At 33.9% G+C, this 27630-nt stretch overlaps 1 protein-coding gene across 1 annotated transcript; it reads left to right on the top strand.

The window, feature by feature from the left end:
* Nucleotides 1-1285: 1285 nt before the first annotated feature.
* Nucleotides 1286-26815, top strand: LOC149558244 (uncharacterized). The gene is made up of 4 exons (XM_089830700.1): nt 1286-1341; nt 24961-25035; nt 25130-25209; nt 26012-26815. Exons 1-4 carry the CDS (start codon nt 1286-1288, stop codon nt 26185-26187), a joined length of 387 nt encoding a protein of 128 aa, XP_089686826.1. The 3' UTR covers nt 26188-26815.
* The last annotated feature ends 815 nt before the right edge of the window (nt 26816-27630 follow it).

Here is a 27630-nt window from a genome sequence, read left to right as displayed (position 1 = left end):
AGTAGATCACTATCAAAGAAAACTACAAGGACTATTAATTTCTCAATGTCAAATTCCTAGACATTGCTCATAGGGGTATCTAGTTTTCATTCTGAAAACCATTTCTTAAGTAATTCTAATCCTCTCATAGAGACCTGGACATCTCTTACCTAGTTAGCCCTATCATAGAAACCCTTAGCTACAACTTCCCTAGGGTTCTTAGGAATCAACTCTCTCTCCTTAGTGATTTCATTCACAGACAGTGGGAATTGTTCAAGGAAATCATCATGCACAACCCTCTTTAGGTAATTAGTTTTCCTAGAGAATTCCTTTTGGGGCTCAACAATTTTAAAGATTTTAAAATTTCACAACACCAAATTCTTTATTTTTAAAAGTTGCAAAGTACTTACCCACTAAATTTGTGCTTCTCTTCTGTATAATTTTAACTGCAATTTACTGAATCACCTGGTATAATTGATGTGTCCTAGCTCTAAAAATTCTTTATGCTCTGATAACTTTTTGTGCTTTGGTGGTTCAATAATGGTGAAATCATGAATTTTATTCATGCATTATTATCAGACGAATGAACTTTGAGTAGTATTAATTTCCATTAGCCATTATTTGCATATTGCACTTAGATTTGAATCTTACTAGTTGATTTCAATAGATCAGATGGTCCTAATTCAAAAATGTAGACTTGCTTTATTACTTTAGTAATCTGGCCATGTGTCAAACATGTACTTTCTTGCAATGCTTAATTTTTTTGCATTTTGAAATTGTGGGCAAGCACTAACCCTTGATCATGATTGAATCGACAATCACAAATTCTGATACTTTAATGATACCCAGTTAGCTACATTGACCAATAAGAATTCTCCATGCGAATCTGTGCCTTTCGAAAAACTTCCATGCAAGCAAGTCCCATTTTATCTTTTGAGAAAGTGGGTCCTTGACATCGCCATGGACACATGTCTTCATGGCACTTATCCACTTTGCTTAAAATTATTGCAGGTTCTTAATGTGGGCAAGTGCCCTTCGTTGATCTAACCAACATCAACGGTGAGTCAAAACCCTTGTCTTTTATGGTCCACTCACCTAATTTGACCAATAAAATAATTTCTTTTGACCATCAAGCTCTGACAAATCCAACTTTCATATTAACTGTTAAAGTTTCTATGCCCATGACATCATCACTCCTAGTTTGGCATACACGTCACATTTGACCACTGAGTGTGTTTGATATATTATATTTTTACAACATGGCATGACCCAGTGATTTCCCCAAAACCTGATCCCACTTGGCCACATGGCGCAAGAGTTCTTGCCTACATTATTTAAAGGTCGAACAGTTTCTTATTGCAGGTAAACACTAGCCACTCATCTTTAAAAGATCTATAATCATGAATGTCCAATGCATCTTTGGCAAACAACCCATCTGAATGGCCTAGCTAGGAGTACACATCAACATCTTTTTTACAGCTTGGCATGACTCAATAAAATACCTTGCACAGCTAGTCTCACCCTCGCCATGCATCAGATTTGTGCTTCCTCACATTACTTAATATTCATGCAACTTCATAATGCAGGCATGCACTAACCATAGATCAATGATAATAAATATTGAACCTTGACCACATCGAGTCAAATGGATGACCAATGAGACATTTCACTTTAATCCAATTCACCTAACAGCTACCACAGAAGATATGTCATTATTACCCTCTGAAAGGGCAGGCCCATAATGTCACGTCATGCTACATGTCTTGTTTGCACTTCCCCACATTGTTTAATTCTTGTGCATTTTCATATTGTAGGAAAGTGCTAGCCTTTGATCTAAACAAGATCAACGATGCATAAATCTTGAACATAAAATAATACCTTCACTTAAAAGATCAATTAATGACATTGTGAGAATTTTAGAACGTGCACTAATGGTACTGACAGGTCTACAAAAAGGTTCTGACGAACTTTGACAAGTCATAATATTTGTGAGGCACTGAGCTTTTGTCATTATCAAGGGCTACATGGTGCAAAGGTGCATGCATGCTTTAGCTAAAGACCTTACATTTCAAGATTGCAGGGATGTGCCATCCATTGATTTGACCAAGATCAACGGCTGGCCAAAAAGTGCTACAGTAAAGTCTTTCAATTGGAATATTTGCAATAACTATAATCAAAAGCAAGGATATAAAGGTTTAACCAAAATTTATGAAGTCATTCTTGCACAATTTTAAAACTTAGGGTAAAATGTCCCACCTAAAGTCATTTTGATTTTTTTTTTTTTTAAATTTCTTTTTTTAAAAGCTAGGTTAAAATAAGATAAAGCATTAGGGCTTTTAATGAATTTTACTTGGGGTTTGACCTAATTTCAAATTTTCAATTCACATATTCAAGGTTTTTGATTTTTGAATTCACAAAACAAAAATGGTGAAAAACTAGGCCAACAGGAATAACTAGATCAGATTATGAATCTAATGAAACATGGGAACTAGTTCCTAGACGTAAAGATAAGAATATTGGGGAAACTAGATGGGTTTTCAAAACCAAGATGAATGAACAAGGTAAGGTTATGAGTAATAAAATAGGATTGGTATGCAAATTATATTCATAGAAAGAAGGTATAGAATATGAAGAGATATTTTCCCTTGTTGCCAAAATTGAATTAGTAAGAATTTTCTTGGCCTATGTAGCAAGTAAGAAGCTCAATGTATATTAGATGGATGTAAAGTAAACATTTTTGAATTGGGAGCTTGAAAAAGAAATTGACATTGAGCATCCTAAACAATTTCCTTTAATAGAAGAAAAAGATATGGTATGAAAAATGAAGAAAGCACCTAGAACCTTGTAGACAAGGTTGGAAAAGTTGGGATTTCCTAAAGGTATGGAAGATAGTAATTTGTATTTGAAATTAATTGAGAATGGATTGTTGATTATTCTAATATTTTTAGATGACATAATTTTTGGAGGAAATGATGAAGCAAGTGACAAATTTGTTGCTGAAATGAAGAATAAATTTCAGACAAGTATGCTTTGTGAGATGAGATATTTCTTAGGTCTATGGATTGTGCAGAATGGTTATGGTATTTTCCTATCATAGACCAAGTATCTAAAAGACTTGTTGAAAAGATTTGGCTTGAAAATTTGTAATCCTATTGGTACACCTACGATAATTGGTCACAAGTTATTGAGAAAAGATGGGACACCTACAGTTGAGTAGAAGTACAAATCCATGATAAGAGGTTTGCAATATCTAGCTCACACCATACCAGATATAGAAAATGCAGTTGGTATAGTAGAAATAATTCAATTAGACTCTAGAGAAGAAAATTATGCACCATTAAGGAGAATATTTAGATATTTGAAGGGTACACTTGATTTTGGTCTATGATATGACCGATCATTTGATTTTACTTCATGCACTTATACTAATGTGAATTGGGCAAGTAGTATGGATGAAAGAAAGAGCACTACTGGTGGAGTATTTTTTTTGGATGAAGATTAGTTTCTTGGCTAAGAAAAAAATAAGGTTGTATCCCATAAAGTACATAACAAACATGGTATGTAGCAATAGAAAATAATTATAATCAGGTTATGTGGATAAAGAATATGCTAAAGGACTTTGGGATAGAATTTTTAGAAATTGTTATCATACATTTTGATAACACAAGTACAAAAAGTATGTCCAAGAATGTTGTGTTTCATTCTAAGACTAAACATATATCCATTAAGTATCATGTTTTGAGAGAGAAAGTTGCAAAGAAAGAAATCATATTAGAATATGTGATTACAAAAGAGAAGATTGTAGATCTCTTTACAAAGCCTTTTCCTAAAGATAATTTTGAGTACTTGCAAGGTATGCATGAGGTTATTGCCCTGCCTACTTTTGAGTAGATGATCTAGAAAGTGCATCAGTCTATTGGTAGAGAGCTCTATTGTTTATCTGGATTGAACGTCAATGCTTTCTATATAGGGGAGTATCTATGATAAGAAGAGTCATCAAGGAATCTTAGTAGATGGTATAGAATAGTGTCTTTGGACACTTGAGGTGGTTCAAGTGCTGGAGAAAATGATTGACATAATGAAGCCTTTATCATTGATGTCAATGGGGAAGATAATCACATGAAAAACATCTTTTGGTAGTATGTAGGAGATGATTAGAGAACTATTCATCGATAGATTGATGTAAATGGGAACAAACATTGAAGTATATCAATGAAGGAGAAGTATGAACAAGTGATGTTTATCTAAATGAACGAGGAAGCACAGATGGAAAGTCACTCCTTTGAGTTTTAGAATTGATTGATGAAGATGAATTGAAAAGAAGAGAACAACAACAATAGTAGAGTTTTATTTGGTATTCTTGGAACCTAGATGTTTTTCATCTATGTTGCCATCAATTCCAAAGAGGGAGATTCTTCACATGAATGTTGATGGTATTCCATTGTGGCCTGAGTATCCTAAGAATTCGAGAGATGGTTAGTGTGATTGACATGTTGCATTCATGCTTGTGTTTGTCATTGATGTCTATATAATATTATTTCTGTGAAGACTAGCAGAGTAGCAGACAAAGAAAGAGGTCATATGGACTACTTATTTATTGATGATTAGGTCAAGCATAGATAAGGATTTATTCTAGATTATGTCCTAGTTTTATGGAAAAATGTGCATATAAAAAGTCAAAGACATGAAAAAGTTATTCAATATTTACATAGGATAGTGTGCAAGTAGAGTACATAAAAAACAATTTCTTATGGTTGGATTGTATCTCCTAATGGAGATAAAATATAGATAAGAAACATGAAATAGAGATAGTAGACAACCTATTGGTGATTTCAACAACTGCTCAAGGTTAGAGGTCACATGTGTGAGAAGTTGTAAAGAATGTGAGCTGGCAGTGTTGTATAATTATAAAATGATTGTAATATCTTAATGAGGTCCTATTATGATTAATTGGGAAAGAATCAAGTCCAATTGAAGGAAATATTTTGAGCATGTGGTATAAAGGAAGATTATTTTCCTTTTAATGAAGTGTGTGTTCCATTTTGGTACTAAACAAGTAATATGTAAAGCTAGTAAATGTGTGTAAGCAATCCAAGGGTTTATTCGGATGTGTTGTTGGTGATCTTCTATTGAGATTAGAAGAGGATTAGTTTGGTCAAGAGGATAGAGAAGAATTTCAAGTCATTAATTTCTATTATTCTATAAAGAATAATACATAGACTAGTTAGACAGTGAGTTCAATGGTCTTACCGCTGAATTTGTTTGGATAGTGGGTTCATTTGCCTTGTAAAACTCCTAATAGGGTTGGAATCTTCTAGCAAGGATTCAGAGTCTCTTAACGAGGACTGATATGTACTAAATGTATTTCATTAACTCCTAACAGAGTCCATTCTCTTATAAGGAACTTTTATATTAGTACATCATTTTGTGGGGTACCATCCCCACTAGGGTTTTCCCTCTAATCAAGGGTTTTCCTATTTAACATATCTAGTGTTATTGTGTATGTGTATCTTCTTATGGTTATTGGTTATATTTCTCACATCATAAAGGATTAATAAGGTTGTTAAATTTTTTAATGATTGGATAATTGATTCACACCCTCCCCCCTCTCATTTATCTTAGTGGAGTTTACTTTCTAATAGTTATATCCATTTATTGTGATCTTGGTCATGTTGATATTCATTTTATGATCTTCATTATTCTATATTTTCCCTTTTGAGGGAAACTATCATTTACATATTCTACGTATTTATGTCATTTATATACATGGTTGTAACATCTTTATATGTTCTTACATCATCATATCTTATATGTGTAGAAGTTGTCAGTCATATTTCATGAAAAGTTGAGATAACCTATATGCAAACATAATTTGGCATTAGGAAGAATAAAATAAAAAAGAAAGGGTTTGTGTTATAAAAATATGAAATGTTATATTATCATATCAAACAAATGAATAAAATATACAATTATCAATCCAAATATAGGAGATCGAGTAACCTAAAATAAGAAACCTTAAAAACTAAACATGTATTCACTAATATAATTACTAAATATAACTAATACATTAAATGGTATCTTAAGAGTGAAGTAAAGAACTTAATGAATAAGCCAAGATAATGTAATAATAAATATTTTTCTTTATTCTAATGGCCCCCTTAAGATAAGAAAAAATGTTACTACAAACAATGTAAGAAAAAAAGAAAACTATAATGTTGACAACAAACATGGTTCTCAACAACATTTCCTAATGAGGTAACTAATCACAACTAAATCTCAATAAAGTTGAGAAATAGAAAAAAATGCATGGGAAAAACTCCACTCCAAAATTAGATGGAAAAAATGCTAAAAAAGAATACAAAGACAAGTGAATAAATGAAGAAGTCTCCAACTAGAGAAGATCTTAGAAAATAGAAACAAAGGAATGAACATGAAGAACACCATTGAAGCATGAGGAAGTTGCATTTACACCGTCGAAGCGTAATTTCTAATCTAAAGAATCTCTACTAAAATAGAATTTGTCTAGGTAGAGAAGAGTATATAATCTGCATGAGTCACCTAAAATGACACCACTCAATTAAGGACACAAAAAAGAAAAATAATTAAATTTGAAGATACAAATGACATAAAGCACAAAAGCATAAACAACTAATTAATTGAATATGGAAGGTTGCCTCCAGCCACTACATCTACTTAGTACATAGGAACAAATATTATATAGAATGCTCACTCCATTGAATAAAAGAAGTATTAGAACCAATATGAGAATCCCTTGACACATATTATGAGGCTAATTTTTTGTGGAAGGAATAGTCATTTGAAAAAGGTGGATGACAAAAAAAAATGCGAACATCAATCGCTATGATACTTTATAAATAAGTTCATTTACAATAAATCACAAGATGAGTTAGATTCCAAGTATGCAAGACATAATGACACTTTTTCTCAGCACATTTACCAAAAAAAGTGATTAAAAAAGATGTCTACAATGATCAAAAGAGAGAAAAGGTAAGAAAAATAGAAAGATCAACAAAAGATGAGTCATCCCACTCATAGAAACTTGACTCTAGACCTAAAACATCTAAGATATTCATCAGAGTGTAAAATGCAAAAAATTGGAAAATAAAACATACTTTGAGTGGAATCTAGAAAATGACCCATATCACTAAAAAGAGCACAGAACTAGTTTTCCAACAATGCAAAGTTTTCAAAAAATTGAACTAAATTCTCAAATTACATCTCCTTGAGTGAAAATTTGAAGTTTTGGCTTTTTTTAGATGATGTTTTCTAGTGATTGACTTTTTTTGGTGAATTTTTCTAGTGGTAGGTAAATTACATCCTTAAGCTTGGTGGATTCTTGTAATGTCCCCTTTCTAGCATTCATAGCATGATGTTGTTGTTAGCCTATTTCCCCATAGTCTCGTAGGCTAACTAGGACATTAAAGGGGCTTGGAGGCCATTTGGCCTACATAGTTTCAGTTGCAAGTCTTTCTGAGGGGTTCTGAGGCAACTTTGGCCATACTTACTATTTATAGTAAGTCATCTTGGACATGGCCGGACATTCAGTCACAGTGGTATGTCGATGGTAATTGTTTAAAATCGACAGGAAGACTTATTTATCATTGATAAGATTTTTTATGCATTGATAAAGCCATTTTATAAAGTTAAATTTAAATATTTAACTTTATTAATGCATAGACTATAGTTTGTGGGAAATATTTAAATTAAAAGAGTTCCCTTTATTTTTATAACACATTGGAGACATAAGGTACATAAAGGGAGTTATGTTTTATCCCACATTGAGAAAACGAAGGATTGAGCTCTTGTGAGAACACTATAAAAGAAATGGAAGAGCTTTTTTTTGTATGCTTGGATGAAGATTAATGTTATGTTGCTGGATATCTGATTATCAGGCTTGGAGGACGGAATCCCTCTTTGCTAGCATTCTCTTCGCTGTTGGAAGACACAGTCAGGAGGATCAATGGTGTTTTCACTTCAGGAAATACACTGGGTTTCATTTGGGGCATTCGCATAAAGAAATTTACAAGGGTTTGAGGTGCAGATCTGAAGTTAGTTATTGCTATTGTGCCGCATGAACAGTATTTTGCTACAGTCGGCATGAATAGTATTTTTCTATAGTACGGTGTGAACAATGTTGGTATCAAGTTTACTTGTTTTTTCGACTGATTAGAAGTTTGGAAGGCTACCGAATACATATGCAAAATACTACGGCAACTAATTCCAGGTTTCTTCTGTCAAATTTTGATACTTTGCATAATAATTGTTGAATACAAGTCTGAATAGTTGTTGCAGCCTTTAAGGCAGCTATAAGTGCACATCTACATTTAAAAATCACCCTTTATCAGTAGATTGAAAGAGTTTCCAGATTTTTCATATATTGTTGAATGTGTGCCAAGTGTTTGTGAAAATGTTATGATGTGTATTATGCATTTAATGTCACTTCATAGTTGTTCGTAAATCTACTCATTAGAAAGCAATTTATTGAGGAAATCAGCTTTATGAGTTTGCATACAAAGTGTTTGACAATATTCCTTAAGTTAAATTTCTACAAGTCAAAGTTCAAATCAGGGGAGGATATTACAGTGGTATCAGAGCTATAAGTCCTGCCATCCTGTGGAGGTCTTATAGGAAATTTGGAATTAGCAGATAGAGGGGAAAGTGTTTGATGAAATGTCAAAACACTAAAATCAGAGCATTTATGTTTGAGCATGCGACAGGGGCCTTATAATTTCCACAATACCAGAGCAAGACAAAGTAGGAGTTCAGACCTGCAAAGCAAACAGTCTAGTTCATCCGTATAGGGGGGTATAGAATCCAGTCATATAGACACAGCGGAGGTATTCTTTGATCAAGACAACAATATGGGTGACCGAGATGACAGGAATACAAGATTAGGTGGAGGCGAGAATGCCAGTCTAGAGCCTAGAGAGGAAAGATTCTTACAGTTATTAGAGACCTTGGTACAAGGTCAGTGAGTAGCAGAACAAAGGGCACAGGAACAGAATTAGAGAATGGATCTTATGATGCAGATGATGGCTCGTCAAATGGGGTTGAATGTTAACATGGGTGGAGGAAATAATCAGAATGGAAACAATAAGAATGGAAATGATCAGGATGGGACACATAATGGAGATGAACAAGTTGGGAACAATTTCGATCATGCACCCCAGTGAGCTAGTACAGCGAGTTCAAGGCCCATGATTCCTACATTTCCTCCTAGAGCTCTAGAGCAGCTCATACCAGAGCCCCAGATTACTGATATACAGGACCAGTCAAGGAGAGATTGGGAAGCCAAAGGGCCAAATTTTACTGCTACAATTACCTTTAGGGAGTATATGGATGTGCGGATGAAACATATGCCACGTGGACATGACGGGAACCAGAGCTATGAGCTACAGAAGAAAGTAGGGAGACTTGAGTTACCATATTATGATGGCTCAGGAAAGTCTACGGCAAGAGCTTGGGTTCAAAAGCTTGACACATACTTTCAATTAAACCCTATGCCTGAGGAAGAAGCTATTAAGTACGCAACAATTAATCTGGATAGGTTAGCACACAAGTGGTGGCATCATGGTATGGTCACTATGGGACATGCACACATTACCTCATATGTGAAGTTTATAGAGAGGCTGATTGAATGTTTTGATAGGAAGGATCTAGAACTCCATTTCAAGGAGTTAGCTCAGCTTAAATAGTGGGGATCATTGGAAACATACATTTCAGAGTTTCAGAAACTTGTAGTGTTAGTAACAGATGTATCTAAATGGAGGATACTAGTTCTATTTATGGATGGGTTAGCTGATCCGTTGAGAGGGTGGATTAAAGCTCTCAACCCTCCCACTTTGTAGGAAGCCATTAAGAAATATCGTGACATGGATTCCTCTTCATCTTCAAAAAATAAATTCTAGGCAAAGAGTTTCCCTTCAAGGAAAGATAAGGACAGGAAACCTTTTCATAAAGAGGTTCAGCCAGCTAAGGAGGAAAGTAAGAGGTTGGACAATGAGACACTTAATGATTTCAAAAAGAAGAAGCTTTGTTTTCATTGCAGGGAGCCTTGGAATTTGTCACATAAGTGTCCATTGAAAGCAAAAGCTAAGCAGATGGAGTACTTTTCAACCGAAGAGTCAGTAGATGGAGATTCAGAGAAGTCATCCAAATCAAATGGAGATGATGATAGTTCTTCACAGGAAGAAGCACGCGGTGATAGCACAATAGCTCAGTTGTCAAGTATATAGGAAGCTGTCACTTTCAGAGTTAGGGGAACCTTGGATGGATAGAGAGTTGTGGCACTCATTGATACAGGGGCGACACATAACTTCATTGATGAGAAGTTTGTGACACGCAGAGGGTGACATATAGAGGAGCATAGGGGATTTAAGGTGATGGTTGCCGATGGCTTCAAAATCGAATGTACCAAGAAAATCTCCAACTTGCAGCTTTGTTTGGGAGATTATGACATGATAGGAGATTTCTTTGTGGTCAACATTGGTGATCAGGATATGGTGCTTGGGATGAACTGGATGAAGTCTCTGGTAGAGTTTACATTTAACCTTGAGAAAATGGAAATGAGGTTTGAGGCAAATGGTAAGAAGATAGTGCTCATAGGTTTGTCAGATGGGAGACTTCGACTGGTGTCACTCAAGTGAATGCAGAGTTTCTTTAGACATGATCAGGTGTAGTGGGCAGCAGAGTTTAGAGTAATGCCTAAGATGACAGAGCAACATAAACAAGAGTATCCACCTAATGTACAAAAAATAATAACCAAACATACTAAGGTGTTTGGTGAGATACCTCCAGGGAGACCCCCGGATAAGGGAATTGAGCATGGTATTGAATTAGAGGAAGGGGCTAAGCCAGTTATCATCACACCTTACCACCATCCGAAGAGATGTAAGGATGAAATAGAAAAGGCAATTAAGGAGTTGATTGACATGGGGCACATACGGCCAAGCAAAAGTCCTTTCACTTCTTCAGTAGTATTGGTAAAGAAGAAGGATGGTACAATGAGGATGTGCATTGATTATAGGGAGCTAAACAAGAAGACAATCAAGAACCGATACCCTATCCCGCGCATCAATGAGCTTATTGATGAATTGCATGGTGCATGCTACTTCTCCAAGATTGATTTGAGATCCGGCTACCATCAGATACGGGTTAGAGAGGTGGATGTGGAGAAGACAGCTTTTAGATGCCACTATGGACATTTTGAGTTCTTAGTCATGCCCTTTGGGTTGACAAATGCCCCTACCACTTTCTAGTCCTGTATGAATAGAGTGTTCAGAGATCAGTTGAGGAAGTTTGTGTTGATATTTTTTGATGATATATTGATATACAACCATACTTGGGAGGAACATTTGAAGCATATTGATACAGTGCTCAGTATTCTAGAGAGGGAGTCATTATACGCCAAGATGAGTAAATGTGAGTTTGGGATGATAGAGTTTCTCTATCTAGGGCATATTATTAGTGCAGGAAGTGTTCGGGTCGACCCAGACAAGATCAGGGCCATTCTGGATTGGCCACCATCAAGGAACACTTCACAACTCAAGGGATTTCTCAGGCTTTGTGGGTTCTACCATAGATTTGTGAAGGGATTTTCACAGATAGAAGCACCACTTACAGATTTGACACGAAAAGATAGTTTCAAGTGGTCAGAGAGGGCTCAGGATTGTTTTGACAGGTTTAAGGAGCTGATGAGTACATGTCCTGTTTAGCCATTCCAGATTTCACCAGGCCCTTTGAGCTACAGTGTGATGCCTCGGGAGAGGGCATAGGAGCTTTTCTCATGCAAGAAAAACATCCCATCGCATATGAGAGTAGAAAATTATGAGGTGTGGAGAGAACCTACAGCATCTACGACAAAGAGATGCTAGCAATCATGCACGCGCTAGCTAAATTCAGGCAGTACTTAGTGGGAAGCCAGTTCACAGTAAAAACAGATCATAATAGCTTGAAACATTTCCTTGGACAGAAGGACCTTAATGACAGGCAACAGAAATGGGTGAGTAAATTACAGGCCTATGATTTTGACATAGCCTATGTCAAAGGGAAGAAAAATATTATTGCAGATGCTTTATCTAGAAGGCCTCATTTTCTTGCTATTGGGATAGTCATGGATGATTGGAGAGAGATGATCTTGGCAGAATATGCTAAGGATAGTTGGGCATCTAGCATTATTGAGGGAGCTATTCAAGATAGTCAATACACTGTCGTAAATGATCTGATCATCTACAAGGAAAGGATTTATTTAGTACCTGGGTCTGCTATGAAGCAAAAGATTTTGAGGGCATTTCATGATTCACCAATGCTAGGACATCCTGGATTCTTTAAGACATATCAGCGGGTGAGAGAGCGCTTCACTTGGAAAGGACTCAAATAAGAGGTGCTTCAATTTGTGAGGGAATGCCCTGTGTGTCAGCAGAACAAACAGAAACATTCTTTTCCGGGTGGTTTACTACAGCCCCTACCCATACCAGAGAAGAAGTGGGATAGCATTTCCATGGATTTTATCATAGGCCTCCCCAAGGCACAGGGTCAGGATTGTATCTTTGTTGTGGTAGAAAAATTGACGAAATTTGCACATTTTTTTGCAATTTCATCTACATATTCAGCAGCACAACCAGCAGAACTATTTTTTTGAGAGGTATTTAGACTACATGGGATACCACGGAGCATAGTCAGTGACAGAGACAACAAATTTATGAGCCACTTTTGGCAGGAGTTTTTCAGGTTATGTGGAACAGAGCTCACTTCGAGTACCAACTACCACCCCCAAACTGATGGGCAGACAGAGATAGTGAACAAATGGGTTGAGGGGTACCTTCGAAACTACATTGCGGGAGAGTAGAAGGCTTGGGTGAAGTGGCTACATCTAGGGGAGTACTGCTATAATACCTCTTTCCATATGTCTATTCAAATGTCCCCTTTTTATGGCACTGTATGGGTATGATGCTCCTAATTTTTTGGATTTGTTATTTGGGGACAATAGGGTGCCTAAGGCCAAGGATACTTTGCAGGAGTGCCAAGACATTATGCTATCCTTGAAGGAAAATTTGCAAAAGGCACAAAATCAGCAGAAGCAATATGCTAATCAGCATAGGGTTGAGAGGTCTTTTGAGGTGGGAGATATGGTGTACCTCATGTTACAGCCGTATAGACAGTCCTCTCTCAAGAAGAGTGGAGTAGAGAAATTGAAACCACGCTACTATGGACCGTTCAAAGTAATTAGGAGAGTGGGCGAACTAGCTTATGAGTTGGAGTTTCCTATAGATAGTAAAGTGTATAATGTGTTCCATGTGTCACACCTTAAGAAGGCATTGGGTCACAATGTGGTGCCTTCAGTAGTATTGCCACCTCTTGATGATGAGGGAAAGCTTATCTTGGTTCCTGAGGCCATACTTGACTCCAGGGAGAGGGTGCTTCGCAGGAGGACTATCAAGGAGTATCTAGTGAAGTGGAGGAACCTACCTGTCGAGGATGCTACTTGGGAAAATGGGGTAAAAGCATAGATCTGTGTCACCGTTTGTGATACAAAAACCTGTTTTGGTCAAATCTCATTTCTCTATCAAAACTCAATTTAAAAAAAAAACTAAAAATACCCTTTTATAGATTTCAGATTCAATATCATCATTATATAAATTTTTGAGTGTTTTGATTAGTTATAATATGCTATAATCTAAAAATATTATAAGTCGATATTTCAACATTTCAGAAGATGCTCTCTCAAAAAATGAAAAAAAATAGTAAATCATATCAAAAAAATTTAAAAAATATATTTATCACTAGAGGAGACAATCCTCTTCATTAATATGTAATTTTTTTTCAAGAAGGTATAGATTTGATAGGGAAGTTTTGATGGGAGGAAAAAACTGTTGGATTCTGACAAGGTCGAACTTGAGTGCTTATAACAAAGAAAATATACATCAAAAATAATTATTTCTTTTTTTGTGCACTAGCTATACATGTCATCTATAAAATATTTTCAAATCATAACAGAAAAAGATGATTTGCATATACTTGTTTGACGGGAACTACATCCTATATTTTTTACAGTTAAAAAAGGGACTTCAAAATAAAATAAAATGAATAAATTCTTAGTCAAAGAAATAATAAAAATTATAGGCATAAAATTCATACAATTCTACACATTTCATCAGTTTACATCATCTTCATATTTTAAACGCAAATACCATTTTTTTTGTCATTAATGTTGAATTGTCACATTTTGATATCACTTTTCTTTATAAAAAGGTGACACGGGTTTGTGCTTTTACCCAATGAGCAGATATTGCAGCATCCAGAGCTGAAATTGCTTGAGGACAAGCAATTTTGGGAAGGCCAGACTATAATGTCCCCTTTCTAGAATTCATAGCATGATGTTGTTGTTAGTGTATTTCCCCACAGTCCCGTAGGCTAACTAGGACATTAAAGGGGCTTAGAGGCCATTTGGCCTAGACAGTTTCAGTTGCAGGTCTTTCTGAGGGGTTCTGAGGCAACTTTGGGCATACTTACTATTTATAGTAAGTCATCTTGGACATGGCCAGACATTCAGTCACAGTGGTATGTCGATGGTAATTGTTTAAAATCGACAGGAAGACTTATTTATCATTGATAAGATTTGTTATGCATTGATAAAGCCATTTTATAAAGTTAAATTTAAATATTTAACTTTATTAATGCATAGACTATAGTTTGTGGGAAATATTTAAATTAAAAGAGTTCCCTTTATTTTTATAACACATTGGAGACATAAGGTACATAAAGGGAGTTATGTTTTATCCCACATTGAGAAAACAAAGGATTGAGCTCTTGTGAGAACACTATAAAAGAAATGGAAGAGCTTTTTTTTGTATGCTTGGATGAAGATTAATGTTATGTTGCTGGATATCTGATTATTGGGCTTGGAGGACGGAATCCCTCTTTGCTAGCATTCTCTTCGCTATTGGAAGACACAGTCAGGAGGATCAATGGTGTTTTCACTTCAGGAAACACACTGGGTTTCATTTGGGGCATTCGCATAAAGAAATTTACAAGGGTTTGAGGTGCAGATCTGAAGTTAGTTATTGCTATAGTGCCACATGAATAGTATTTTGCTATAGTCGACATGAACAATATTTTGCTACAGTAGGAAGTGAACAGTGTTGGTATCAAGTTTACTTGTTTTTCTGGCTGATTAGAAGTTTGGAAGGCTATCGACTACATCTGCAAAATACTACGGCAACTAATTCCAGGTTTCTTCTGTCAAATTTTGATACTTTGCATAATAATTGTTGAATACAAGTCTAAATAGTTGTTGCAGCCTTTAAGGCAGCTGTAAGTGCACATCTACATTTAAAAATCACCCTTTATCAGCAGATTGAAAGAGTTTCTAGATTTTTCATATATTGTTGAATGTGTGCCAAGTGTTTGTGAAAATGTTATGATGTGTATTATGCATTTAATATCACTTCATAGCTGTTCGTAAATCTACTCATTGGAAAGCAATTTATTGAGGAAATCAGCTTTACGAGTTTGCATACAAAGTGTTTGACAATATTCCTTAAGTTAAATTTCTACAAGTCAAAGTTCAAATTAGGGGAGGATATTACAATTCTAATTCAATTCAAAATAAATATGACAACAACTATATACATGCTATTACCGTCAATATGTTCAAAAAAGTTAGAATCAATGTAATTTAAAATTTTCATAGTTTATCATAATGCTAGTGAACTAGTGAACATAGTAAACTATATAAGGGTGAGAGAGAGAGAGAGAGAGAGAGAGAGAGAGAGAGAGAGAGAGAGAGAGAGAGAGAGAGAGAGAGAGAGGCATAAAGGTGCGAGAGAGAAAGTTGGATATGTGACAAGTGGAGAAAGAGGTGAGAAATGGAGAAGAAGAGAGGAAGAGAGAAATATGACAGATAAAAGTATCAAAGGGAAGGAGAGAGAGTAAGATGGGGAAGGATAGAGGAAGAGACCATAAAAAGGGTAGAGGGTGAGGGAGAGATAAAGGTTGATAAGGGGAGACAGAGGAGAGAGAATAATTATAATGAGTAATTGTAGAGGGGTCATATGGAAAAATTTGAAGAATTTGTTACACCTATTAAAATGATAGTATTGTACCAAGTTATGGTTGAGTGCATTACAAGCCGCTTACACAATCCATAAACCATAGGAACTGATAAAAAATATAAGATCGATTCATATTTAATCCATGTCTATTTCATATTTTTTCCTAATGGGTTGTAGGCAGTCCTAGATTACCTTATGTCTATTATGACCAATTAGGACACATTAGGACCCATTAAGATCCCTTACCACCCATTAGTATATTGAATAAATGTAGCTGCAATCCCATGTTCATCAAGATATTTCCTGAGCCACGTAGTTTTTTATAATGCAATTCCTTCATTTTGTAAGTGGCAAAAATCTTGTATAAAGTGGCTTAGGTTTAGGGATTTTATGCATGTTGAGACATAGCTTCTTGTAGTGGTATTTAGTCACAAGTGATTGCAGATTGTAATCCAATTGTAATCAATAAATAATAAGAATATTGGACTCGTTGGTTGGTGGACATAGCCTAGGGATTGGACAAACCACATTAAATATTTGTTTCTTGTGTTCTATTTTGTGTGCTTTATTTATTTATGATATTGGCTATATTTACATGTAATTGTTATTTCTATCTATTTAATCTTAACATCTTCGGGCCTTTTTGTTAAACACTTATACACAAACATGAAATAATGATTTGTGCCATATCTAAATGCATATAATGGTTATTCAAGGATTTTATTGCATTACTGAAACTATAAGTATTTTTGTGTATCACCTCTTGTAGTAGCACCTTGTTGTAGATGAAGTTATTTGAAGTTGTTATTTTATTGTTTTACCTCTACCCTTTCCCTTCTCAAATGAGTTAATTTTAGGTGATACCCAGGGAAGCCAATCTTCTTCGAAGGTTTATTTGAGCAATAGATCAAAGCTACAACCTTGAAATAATCTCATGTTTCTCTAGTGTCTAGTTTTTTTGAAGCCTACATAGGGTGTGAATTGGAGAAATAAAAATGACATCACTTCTTAGATTCTTCCTACCACCACTTCTTTCTTTAATACATTTTCAAATAGTTTTGAGTGACGTAAATAAAATATCATGAGGTTACAACTTACCCAAGTTGAGTTATCAATTTGTTTCATCACAAGTTCATAATCATTTTCCTTCACTATAATTTAGGTCTATAACAATGCAAAAACTTAACCCATTTATAAATACACAATGCATAATTCATTAGTTAAGAGGTTGTGGATCGTATATGATAGCACAATGTAAAATGTCCTTTTTTCTTCTTGTGTTACCAAGTTGTGTTGTATCATATGAATATTTACATGGTGATGCATTGGGAGATTCTTTTGGTTTCAACATGTTATAGATTAATTTCATTGTGCATAGGAGTTCACTGTGATATGGCACATGGTAGTTTGGTATGATTTTTCTTCTATCTTCCTATGTTACTAAGTTATGTTATTTAATGATTAATTAATATGGGTTATCAAATTCATTTCATTAGAATCTCGCAACATCTTTCCTTAACTATAATTTAGGCCTATGAGGATACAAGGCCTAGGGTTTTTAACAAGTGTTACTCCCTTACTTAATCTGTAGTGCCTACCCTCGTTCACATTTTTTTTCTGGACATATTGTTGCTATCATTATCAGATTATGATAGGCTAGTTTTATGTTGATGGATTAGTGGTTTCAGACTATCTGACATTATGGTATGGATTCAGTTGATATATGATGAGATCATTTAGACTTTACATTTCATGTATGTATGATTATCATTACATTGTTTTCAGTTATTAATGATGATTAGTTAGATGGTTTATTATCTCATGTGTTTTATTATGGTTACTTACCCCATACTTGCATGTGTATGGTGTGCGTGTTTTCTTATTGTATGGTGTTTCTGATATGGTTAAGGAAGGGAGTCGTAGTCACCTGCTTAGTTGGGATCTACACGATGCACCACTTCATGCCATTGCTTGTTTAGCTTAGCACTATATATATATATATATATATATATATATATATATATATATATATATATATATATATATATATATATATTGGATGTACATGCATAGTTTTTCTGTAGGTTGCAAGTACCGAGTATCGACTTCCCTGAATTGCCAGAATGAGCATACCCTATTATACTATCTCAATGATAAGAGAAGGGAGATAAATTCTCAAGTCCAAATCTCAAACCCTAAAACCATTTGTCCTAGTGAGTTAGGACAAGTATCAGAGTTGAGTACCCACCGAATGTGTCGGATGACATATTTCGTGATTTTTAACCCTTTAGACTAATTTTGTATGATTTGTTCTATGATGGGTTTTCATATTTTATCTTGGAGGTCTATGGTGAATTTTCTATTAATTAAGTCTTAATAAATAGATTTAATTAATAAATTAATTATTTTGGAGAAAATTAATAAAATATCATGATCTTTGATATTTTGATTATAATTAATTAAATGAGAATTAATTGAGAGAAAAGAATTAAATAAAAGAAAATTAGAAATTAAAATTAATAATAATAAAGTAATAAATAAATAATAATAATAAAAGTTATAAAAATTAAAATAAAAGTTATAAAAATTAAAATGGAAGTTATAAAAATTTAAATAAAAATTATATAAAAAGTAAATTGGAGTTATAAGCTTGCATGGGAATTAACACACTTTTCTATTTCTCATGTGTCAACAACACGGAGGTTAGTGCATTAATTAAGCACATGGTGTCTACAACCCTATGGCTCATCAAAAAGGTTGGAAAAGACCCATCCTTAGTTGGTGACACCTTCTAGCTATTTCTAGAAACATTCTAGAGGTTTCTTGAGAGCTCTTTATATTCAGGCATCCCTAGAAGCTTAGATATAGCGTTTGGAGTGCAATTGGAGCATTGGAGGATTCGAGAATTCTGAAGAAGGGAGCTTGCTCTGCGGATTTTCTGAGGAAGAGTGAATTAGCATCAAAATTCGGGTAGATTCTTGTGATTTTACTTATGCTATTTCCGCATCTTGCATTCCCTGTCTTCTTCGTGTCTTCCATATGTCTTCTGAGGAATTTCATATTTTTATTGTATGCATTCTCAATATGGGCAATTGAATTTATTTGGGAATCTTTATATGCATAGATCTGAAAGAAAACAGGGCGAGGGTTTAAAATTCATAGCCAAACCCATTAGATTATTTATTGGATAAATTTGAAGATCAAAGGTTTAAAGGAAAATTCTGAAAATTAGAATTTCTAAGTAAACTGTGTATATTCTTGAATCTGCATACACATATACGTATATATCATTATATACATATATATGTATGTGTTGTGATGGTGATAAACTTTGCATGTATATATATATATATATATATATATATATATATATAAACTTTGCATGTATATATATATATATATATATATATATACACATATACATATATATGTATATATATATATATATACATATATATGTATATATATATATATACATATATATGTATATGTATATATATATATATACATATATATGTATATATATATATATATACATATACATATATATGTATATACATATACATATATATGTATATATATATATATATACATATACATATATATGTATATACATATACATATATATGTATATATATATATATATACATATATATGTATATGTATATGTATATACATATATATGTATATGTATATATATATATATACACACACACATATATATATACATATATATACCCACATATATATATATACATACATATGTATATATATACATATATTTATTTATTTATTTAATAATCAAATGTCAAATCGCGATAGAGTTTCATGTTAATAGTATTTCATATCACATGGGAACGTTTTTATAAAAAAATGTTATTGAAAATCGCGTTGAAAAAAAATATATATGATGTTGGGTAGGTATTATATACCCCACCCACCGCAGGCCTGCGAGATCGCAGAGTACCTGCGACCGTAGTGTACCTGCAATCCGCAGTGTACTTGCGGTGCAGATGTATTGGGCTACGCGATTTTAAATCACATTGTCATTTGAGTTGGTTTTAAATTATATAAAGTTTTATTTGCCACGTTATTTCATATGAGATTTGGATATGAATCTCGATTTTGTTGCAATGTCATTAATTATTAAATGTTATTATATATATATATATATATAAGTATATATGTATATGTATATAAGTATATATGTATATATAATTAATTATAAATTAATATTATAAAGTTCTAAATTAATGGATCACTCTTTTAATGATTTAAAATATTGATATTAAGCTTGTCAATTATGAAGAGATATTAATAATTAATTTAATTAAACTCAGTTTAATTAAGATTAGTTATTAGAATATATAATCGAAGTTTTGATTCATTGAGAATGTCAATTTTCAAACAATGTTATATAAACAAAATATTATTAGATCAATTAGAAAATTAAGTCTAATAGTTTTGGGGAGAAACTTTTATCTATCAAACAAATACATGAGTTAGGAAAAACGTGAAATTTATCCACTTATATAATTTGGAAAAACGTAAACTGAGACTTTTAAATTCAAATTTGAAAACTTAGCAAAACCAAAACATGTGTTTACATTGTGTATTCTTTATGCTATTGTTTTGGGTTTTGGGTTGACTAGTGTTGACCAGTTATAGGACGTCTACCAGAGGCTTGGGGATTATGTGATTGTGATGTCATGATGATGTCTTATTTTTTATCTTTATAACCCAACCATGGTTATGTGATGGAATGCTCTATGTATTGGTTGTAATTACTGATTGTTATAGTTGAGATTCTTATGTATGAGATACTTGACTTAACCATTATTTTTGGTCATCGATTAGTTATCCTTGGTTATTTTCTAGTCGCCATGATGGGACTGAGATGTGGATTTATTCTTGATGATGTCATGTTGTGACATGTTTGACTCAACCATTTTGGAGTCTTCGATTAGTATGATTTGAGATATATTTTGGTTATTGAGAACCATTGGATACTTTGATTATCAATGATACTTCAGTTGCCAATAGAGAGCTGTTATGTTCATGATTTTCTATGGATGCTTGCTCATGGAGATTTGATGCTTTTATGCATATTTGATGACTTTATTATGGATTATTTTTGTGATTTTGAGATTTATGATTCCATGAGCATTAGGGTAGGATATCTGCATGTAGTGACAGGAAGTGGCTTGCAATGGGGGCCGGGGCCCTAAGAGGCTGCCAGGGTAACTCATTGTAAGTTGGATTAATAAGTGATAACATTCACACCTAATACTAACTAAATGAACCTAAAAAGATAAGTGTTTTTTTCTCGCCCATGCCTTGAGTGCTTGTATAGGCTAGGATGGGAGTAGTGAGAACGCATGGTTGCGACCTTGCATTCCATAGTATGCCTTGTCAGTATGAGAGGATACTAGTGGCCGCATGAGATCAGTATGGACCCATGGAGTTTAGCTAACTGCCAGGGTAACTTGTACGTGATAAATGCGATGACACTTTCCCGCTTGCATAGTAGGTTCCTACATGTCATTGTGTGCCTCTGAGATTAGATGTCAGTTCTGTGATTGGAACCTTTGAGTTAGTATACTTTTAGGATTCTTGGACTATAGAGATTTATGCTATGTGATTTTGATAACCTGTTTGGGACTTGAGATTATCTCCTCAGCATGGTGGGAGTGGACCACTTAGGTACCACGCGGTTGGGTGGTAGTGTATTTTCCACTCTTATCATTTGAGATTCATTGAGACATCATGGCTGATACATCCTTCGTAATGGTGGATATGTATCCTTTCATTGATGATTAGCATATGTTAGATGATGTTATCTTATGCTTATATTTGCATGTTAGATTACTTTCTACATATGATGTTGTATATGTTAGGAGTGATATTCCTACTATGTTAATACTAATGATCTCTTCGGTGATTTGGGATGTTACGCATGGAGGGATGGCTAGGATCCACAATGGTCTAATGATGCTATTAACGGTTGGGAGGAACCGTGCACTTAGTTTATTATGTTTTATTTTTATGATGGATGTATATCTTCTATGATGATGTATCATGTGATTGTATTTACTTTGATGTATCATGGATTAGAATAGGATGATGTACCTTATTTCACATATGTATATTCTTCTAAGCCTTCATACCCTGTGACATGTACAGTGGATGATTGTGCATTCTAGAATGTAATTCAAAAAGGACATTTGTATATTGGATGTATCATTATTATTTCATGTGGATGTTGTATTAGATGGATTCATGTATGTTAGTTGACTTAGATGTAATTCACGTTAAGGGATCCTTAAAGAATGTAATCTGTTATGTATGTTATGTTTACTTTTAGATGGACATTGCTATTGCTTCCATTATTGTGCATGAGTTATATGTGGTATTTACTTTCATGTAAAAAAAAATGCTACCAAACTTAGTGAAATTCTAGGTTAATTCTTTGGATCCCTTGGTGGGGCATTACATAATCATGATATGCAACCATACCAATTCATTAACCCTATGATGATGCAGTAAATTTTTTTGAATCTATACATGGATATTGTAACCTGGCACCTAATTTTTTGCTTACTCCTCCAAGTTGAATTCATTTTGAAACCAACACAAATGCAAATTTACATGTTGCATTATGCCCAAATTGACACCTATCTCTTTAGGTCAGCGTGTAGAATGCCATGAGTGATTCTGGCCAAATTAAGAGAACCATATTTCAAAAAATAGAGGAGTAATACATAAAAAGACTCTATTGAAGAAAAATGCTGCACCAAAAAGGGAGCTAATGATAGGGAATTATTGTAGTGAGTAGGTACCCAAGAATGAAAACACAATCACCAATTACATCCAAAATGTCGGTCTCCATTCTTACTGCACACCTCACGACCACCTTTCACACTTCTTCTTGGAGTCTAATTTTAGAGTCCATGCCAAAAATATGGATCTAGTGTCTATATTAGTTCTGTATTTGTGCTTCACCAACTAGTAGTTGTCACCGGGCAGTTGATGAACCAAAAACATGAAGGAATCATTAGTTTCATAAAATATCTTCAACCATTTTATTGAAACTTCTCCCCAAAATATCACTTACTATTTGGTGGCCTTTAGACTTAAATTGGCTTCCATGTTTCTTGATTATTCTTTCTTTTCCTTCTACCATGCAAATAGTAATGATACCCTTAATCCCATCATAAATCAGCGAAAATCAAATGTATCAGACATCATGCGTAATAATTTGATATGTACCCAGAATATGAAATCACTCTTAATTATTATTATCTCAACAAGAAACTAGTTGTGGCCACCTCGGATATCCTACCACCAACTCATCCTTCTAAAGTCATACTAGTCTAGATGGGAAATTTTATAATTTTTAAAATACGCTAACTTTTAACGAATAATGGTGATGACTTTATCAATCTTCCACACATTCTCTCATGCGTTTGCAATTTCATTAATGACAATATGAGAGTGCCTTTCTAGATAAAGTTGATTGACATTAATCCACTTAGCCAAATCAACAAAAAGTAATACAATTTATGCTTCCGCCTTGTTATTGTTACCACTCTCGCCTTCTTGGAATTTATTATGACTATGTTACTTTCTGAATCTCTTGCAAACCTTGGATATCCTGCCACCAACTTGTCCTTCTAAAGTCATACTAGTCTAGATGGGAAATTTTAAAATTTCTAAAATATGCCAACTTTTAACGAATAATGGTGACAACTTTATCAATTCTCTACACATTTTCTCATGCATTTGTGATTTCATTAATGACAATATTGGAGTGCCTTTGTAGATGAAGTTGATTGAAATAAATCCACTTAGCCAAATAAACAAAAAGTAATACAATTTATGCTTCCACCTCATTATTGATACCACTCTAAGCTTCTTGGAATTACTTGCCACTATGTTACTATCTAAATCTCTTGCAAACACATCCTATCCATGATGGGCCTAAGTTCCCTTTTGAAGCCTCATCAAAATTGATCTAGACATTTTAGGATACATTATCCATTGTTGATTGAGATGTAGCTATACAAAAAAAATAACATTACTTGAAGATGACGAACTACACTTAAACTTATTCCATTTTCTTAAAAGAAATGTGAAACTCTAATTATAAATTATAAAATAATTTATAATCAATAATATGTTTTTTACTTAATATTAATATAGTTAAGTTAAATATGCTAGTTTTTAATAGATAATTATTGAAATTAGTACCTATTAGTGATCCCAAACTAACATTAAAACTACTTAACCAAACAAAAATTTGAAACTAGTAATTTAGGTGAAATGACCCACCAAGGCTAACTTCGTGCAACTGCAACTCCTACTTTGTAAGTCAAAATTTGTCAATCTTTCAGTGAACCTTCATAGGTGATTGAAGAGCCTAAATCTAACCTTTTGGCTGTCCCTCATTTACAGAGCCCTTTGGTAGAGTGCAAGGTGGTTTATAAGTGCAATTTTAAAATGTCTGCCCAATACTCACCACTAAGACTCCTCAATAGCGGTTATAGTACTTTTTAGGTAAGTGGACCAATCAACAATTAAGAAAACTGAAAAATGAAAAAAAAATCGAACTCACCCCTAAGACTCCTCAATAGCGGCTATAGTACTTTTAGATAAGTGGACCAATCAACAATCAAGAAAACTGAGAAATGAAAAAAAATTAAGCGACTATTGTTATTCAAACGTCTTTTGCTAGTCACGCAAAATTGGTGAGAGGAGGAAAAACTGTGAGTGCAAAAAGTACATTGCAGGAAAGTGTTATAAGCATGAATGGAATTAAATGAATTATGAATGTTATAGGCATGAAGGGGTTTGTAAACGGTTAAACAAGAGACCTCTATATGTGTTAAGGGCTTGTAAAAATCAACAGAACTGTTGTGTATCGACATGAAGCTAGGATTATATTATCTGCCTTTACCACAGCTTCATATGATGAAATCATCAGGTAAACAGCGCAAAAAAAACATTACGTCATTGATTGTTTTTGCTTTCTGTAACAGTTTTGGCAGTTAAGCTGAGTTTTGTGGTTGTGTTTGTAGGTGCGGCAACTGTTTATCAGAGTATGATGGAAAATTGCTGTTCAAAATTGTGCTTAGAATGGACGGAATTGGAAAGAAAGGTATATATCTTTTAAATGCCGAGTAAAATTTTCATATTTAAAATATAGCTATTATTAAGAGTTCTGGAGAAGAGCGTCATAAATTTCATTTTTGCTTTTGGAATTAGTGAAATTGAATTATAGGTTTTTTTCCCTCAAATTTACTGAAGCCAAATTGTTATTCAATTAGAGGCAGAGCTATGTTGAGTTTAATTTTTATCATAGTTGAGCTTTTTTTTTTATTAGAGCTAAGGTTTTCCCAAACCATTGCAATTGCATATTAGTTTTTATTGTTTTCACTTGCTATTCAAGCATGCTCGATGTTGGCAAATACTCTTTTCAGTACTGTGAGTTGCACCCACCGTCTCGGCAAAATTTGGCAACGGCAAATTGTTCTGTTTCTTTTTGGATATTATCCAATTTTAACATTTATGAGATGCCGCTGCTACTCTTTGATTTGCGAACTCAATGTATCTCTTTCTTGTGCTCATTCTATTCGGTAATTGTTATTTTGCTTGCAAGCATTTGTCAAATGTCTTTTGTCCAAATTTACTAGGCATCCTTTGGAAGGCCAAACTTCACATATGTTTCCTGTTTTTGAATGATGGTACTTTTAGCTCAACTGCAAATTCTAAGCTCTAACTTCTTGATTGTTTCCCTGTATATATCTTTACCATACATTTTAAACTATTAAGATCTTACTGCTCAGTGTAATAGATACGACACTTTAAATAGGAACCGGTTCATTTACTGCGTCAACGAAATGTCTGCATGGTTGAGATCTATTTGTAGCTAATTGTCTTTATGCTTATACGATCTGTAGTTGCAGCTGTTAAATGTGGCCAGGGCCAGAGTACCCCAGACTCATGTGGTTCCAATATTGTTCAGCAATATGAGCAGTTTGAGGCTGAAACACGCGCAAAAATCTTGGTGTCAAAATTAAACAGCTTCAACCACACAAAAAGAATACACGAAAGAGATAAAGAATCTGGAAGATAAGTATGCAATGCTGGGCGAAGCTATGGAGAGAAAATAAAAAGTAAGGCTTGGGTCAAGGAAACACAAATGGACTAATCCCTTTTTGCTTGATGTCACTGTCACTGTATGAAGTGTATGAAGACACTTCGCCCCAACTAATGTATGTCTCACAAAAAGCAATGAGAATTCTGAGTGGAACGAGCCCTCCAATTCTCTCCACTAAATTGAATGCTTCTGTCTAGCAGTAATCACGGAGGGACAAGTGTGATTCCAAAAACAACTTGAAGCTTGTCCAATAATCTGGAGATTTTGATGTTAAATTCCTCTCAATTTAATTGTGCAAAGCTGATAACTTAACGTACCAGCTTAATCTATCTATGGAATGTTTCCAACAAGATAGGAGTTTTGTTCCCCACCTTGAATGTTGGGAGTCAAATTGTGTTGCTTTTGAATGCAAGCTAAATTTCAACAAGACAATGTGAAAAAAAAAAGAAATTCTATGATTAATAAGAGCTGCAGTGCAACACAGTTCCTGCCAAGTGCATGTAGGGTGGGTGTGGAAGATAGAAGGGGAGGAGGAAGAAGTATAGTTCCCTGTGTTTGTCATTTCAGTCAAATAAGAGGAATAAAGTATTAAAAATATTTACTGACAAGATTTGGTCAAAAGATGACTTTAAAATGATCAATTTCTAGCCTACATCAGTTTGTAGGGAGGAAGTTTAGTCATTGTTTAATGAATTGTTCCTTTTTTATAGTTTCTGCTACAAAATAATCTTGCAATGTACTAGTTTAAGTGATGTTTTAAAAAAAATTAGATATCAGGAAATTTTGAGCTAGTTAGTGTGGATTGCAACTAATTATGGGAAAACATAATCACATGGAATTGAAAAGCAATGATCAATAAAGGAAAAAACAAAGCATTGTTCTGTCAAAAGGGAATAGAGTACATAACAAAACATTGTACAAGGACAAGTTACACATCAAATTGTGCCTTAAACTAGATATTTTAGATTAGAGCTCCTAAGGATTATCATCCATAAGAAATAGGCTATCTTTTTCAACTACTATGAAGATGTTGATAGTTATTCACTTTTACCATTTAAAAAATGTAAAGCGCAAATATATCCAACATTTTGTCATTTTCTAAAAAATGATATTAAACTAATAGAAAGTGACTTCCATAATTGCTAGCTCACTGAATTCATTTTTGGCATGTTGATATACAAGATAAGAAGGCCGGGGAGTATCACACAAGAACCAAATATAGAGTAAGGAATTATAAAATAATATTTGTGAGAAATAGTCCCATTAAATTCAACAAGAATTAAAATAATATGGACACATTCATGGCATGCTTGTTAATAAAGCAATGTGTGCCAAAAAAAGATTCAATCAAGACAAGATTAGTTAAGAACCTGCATTTGATGGCCATTAATTGGGTCCCATATAGCTTATATTACAAAA

Source organism: Cupressus sempervirens, chromosome 5 (genome assembly GCF_028749045.1).
Source record: "Cupressus sempervirens isolate cs-2001-9-10 chromosome 5, ASM2874904v1, whole genome shotgun sequence".
NCBI classification, from domain to species: Eukaryota; Viridiplantae; Streptophyta; class Pinopsida; order Cupressales; family Cupressaceae; genus Cupressus; species Cupressus sempervirens.
Note: the sequence above shows the minus strand (reverse complement) of the source record. Positions and strands in the feature narration are given on the sequence as shown.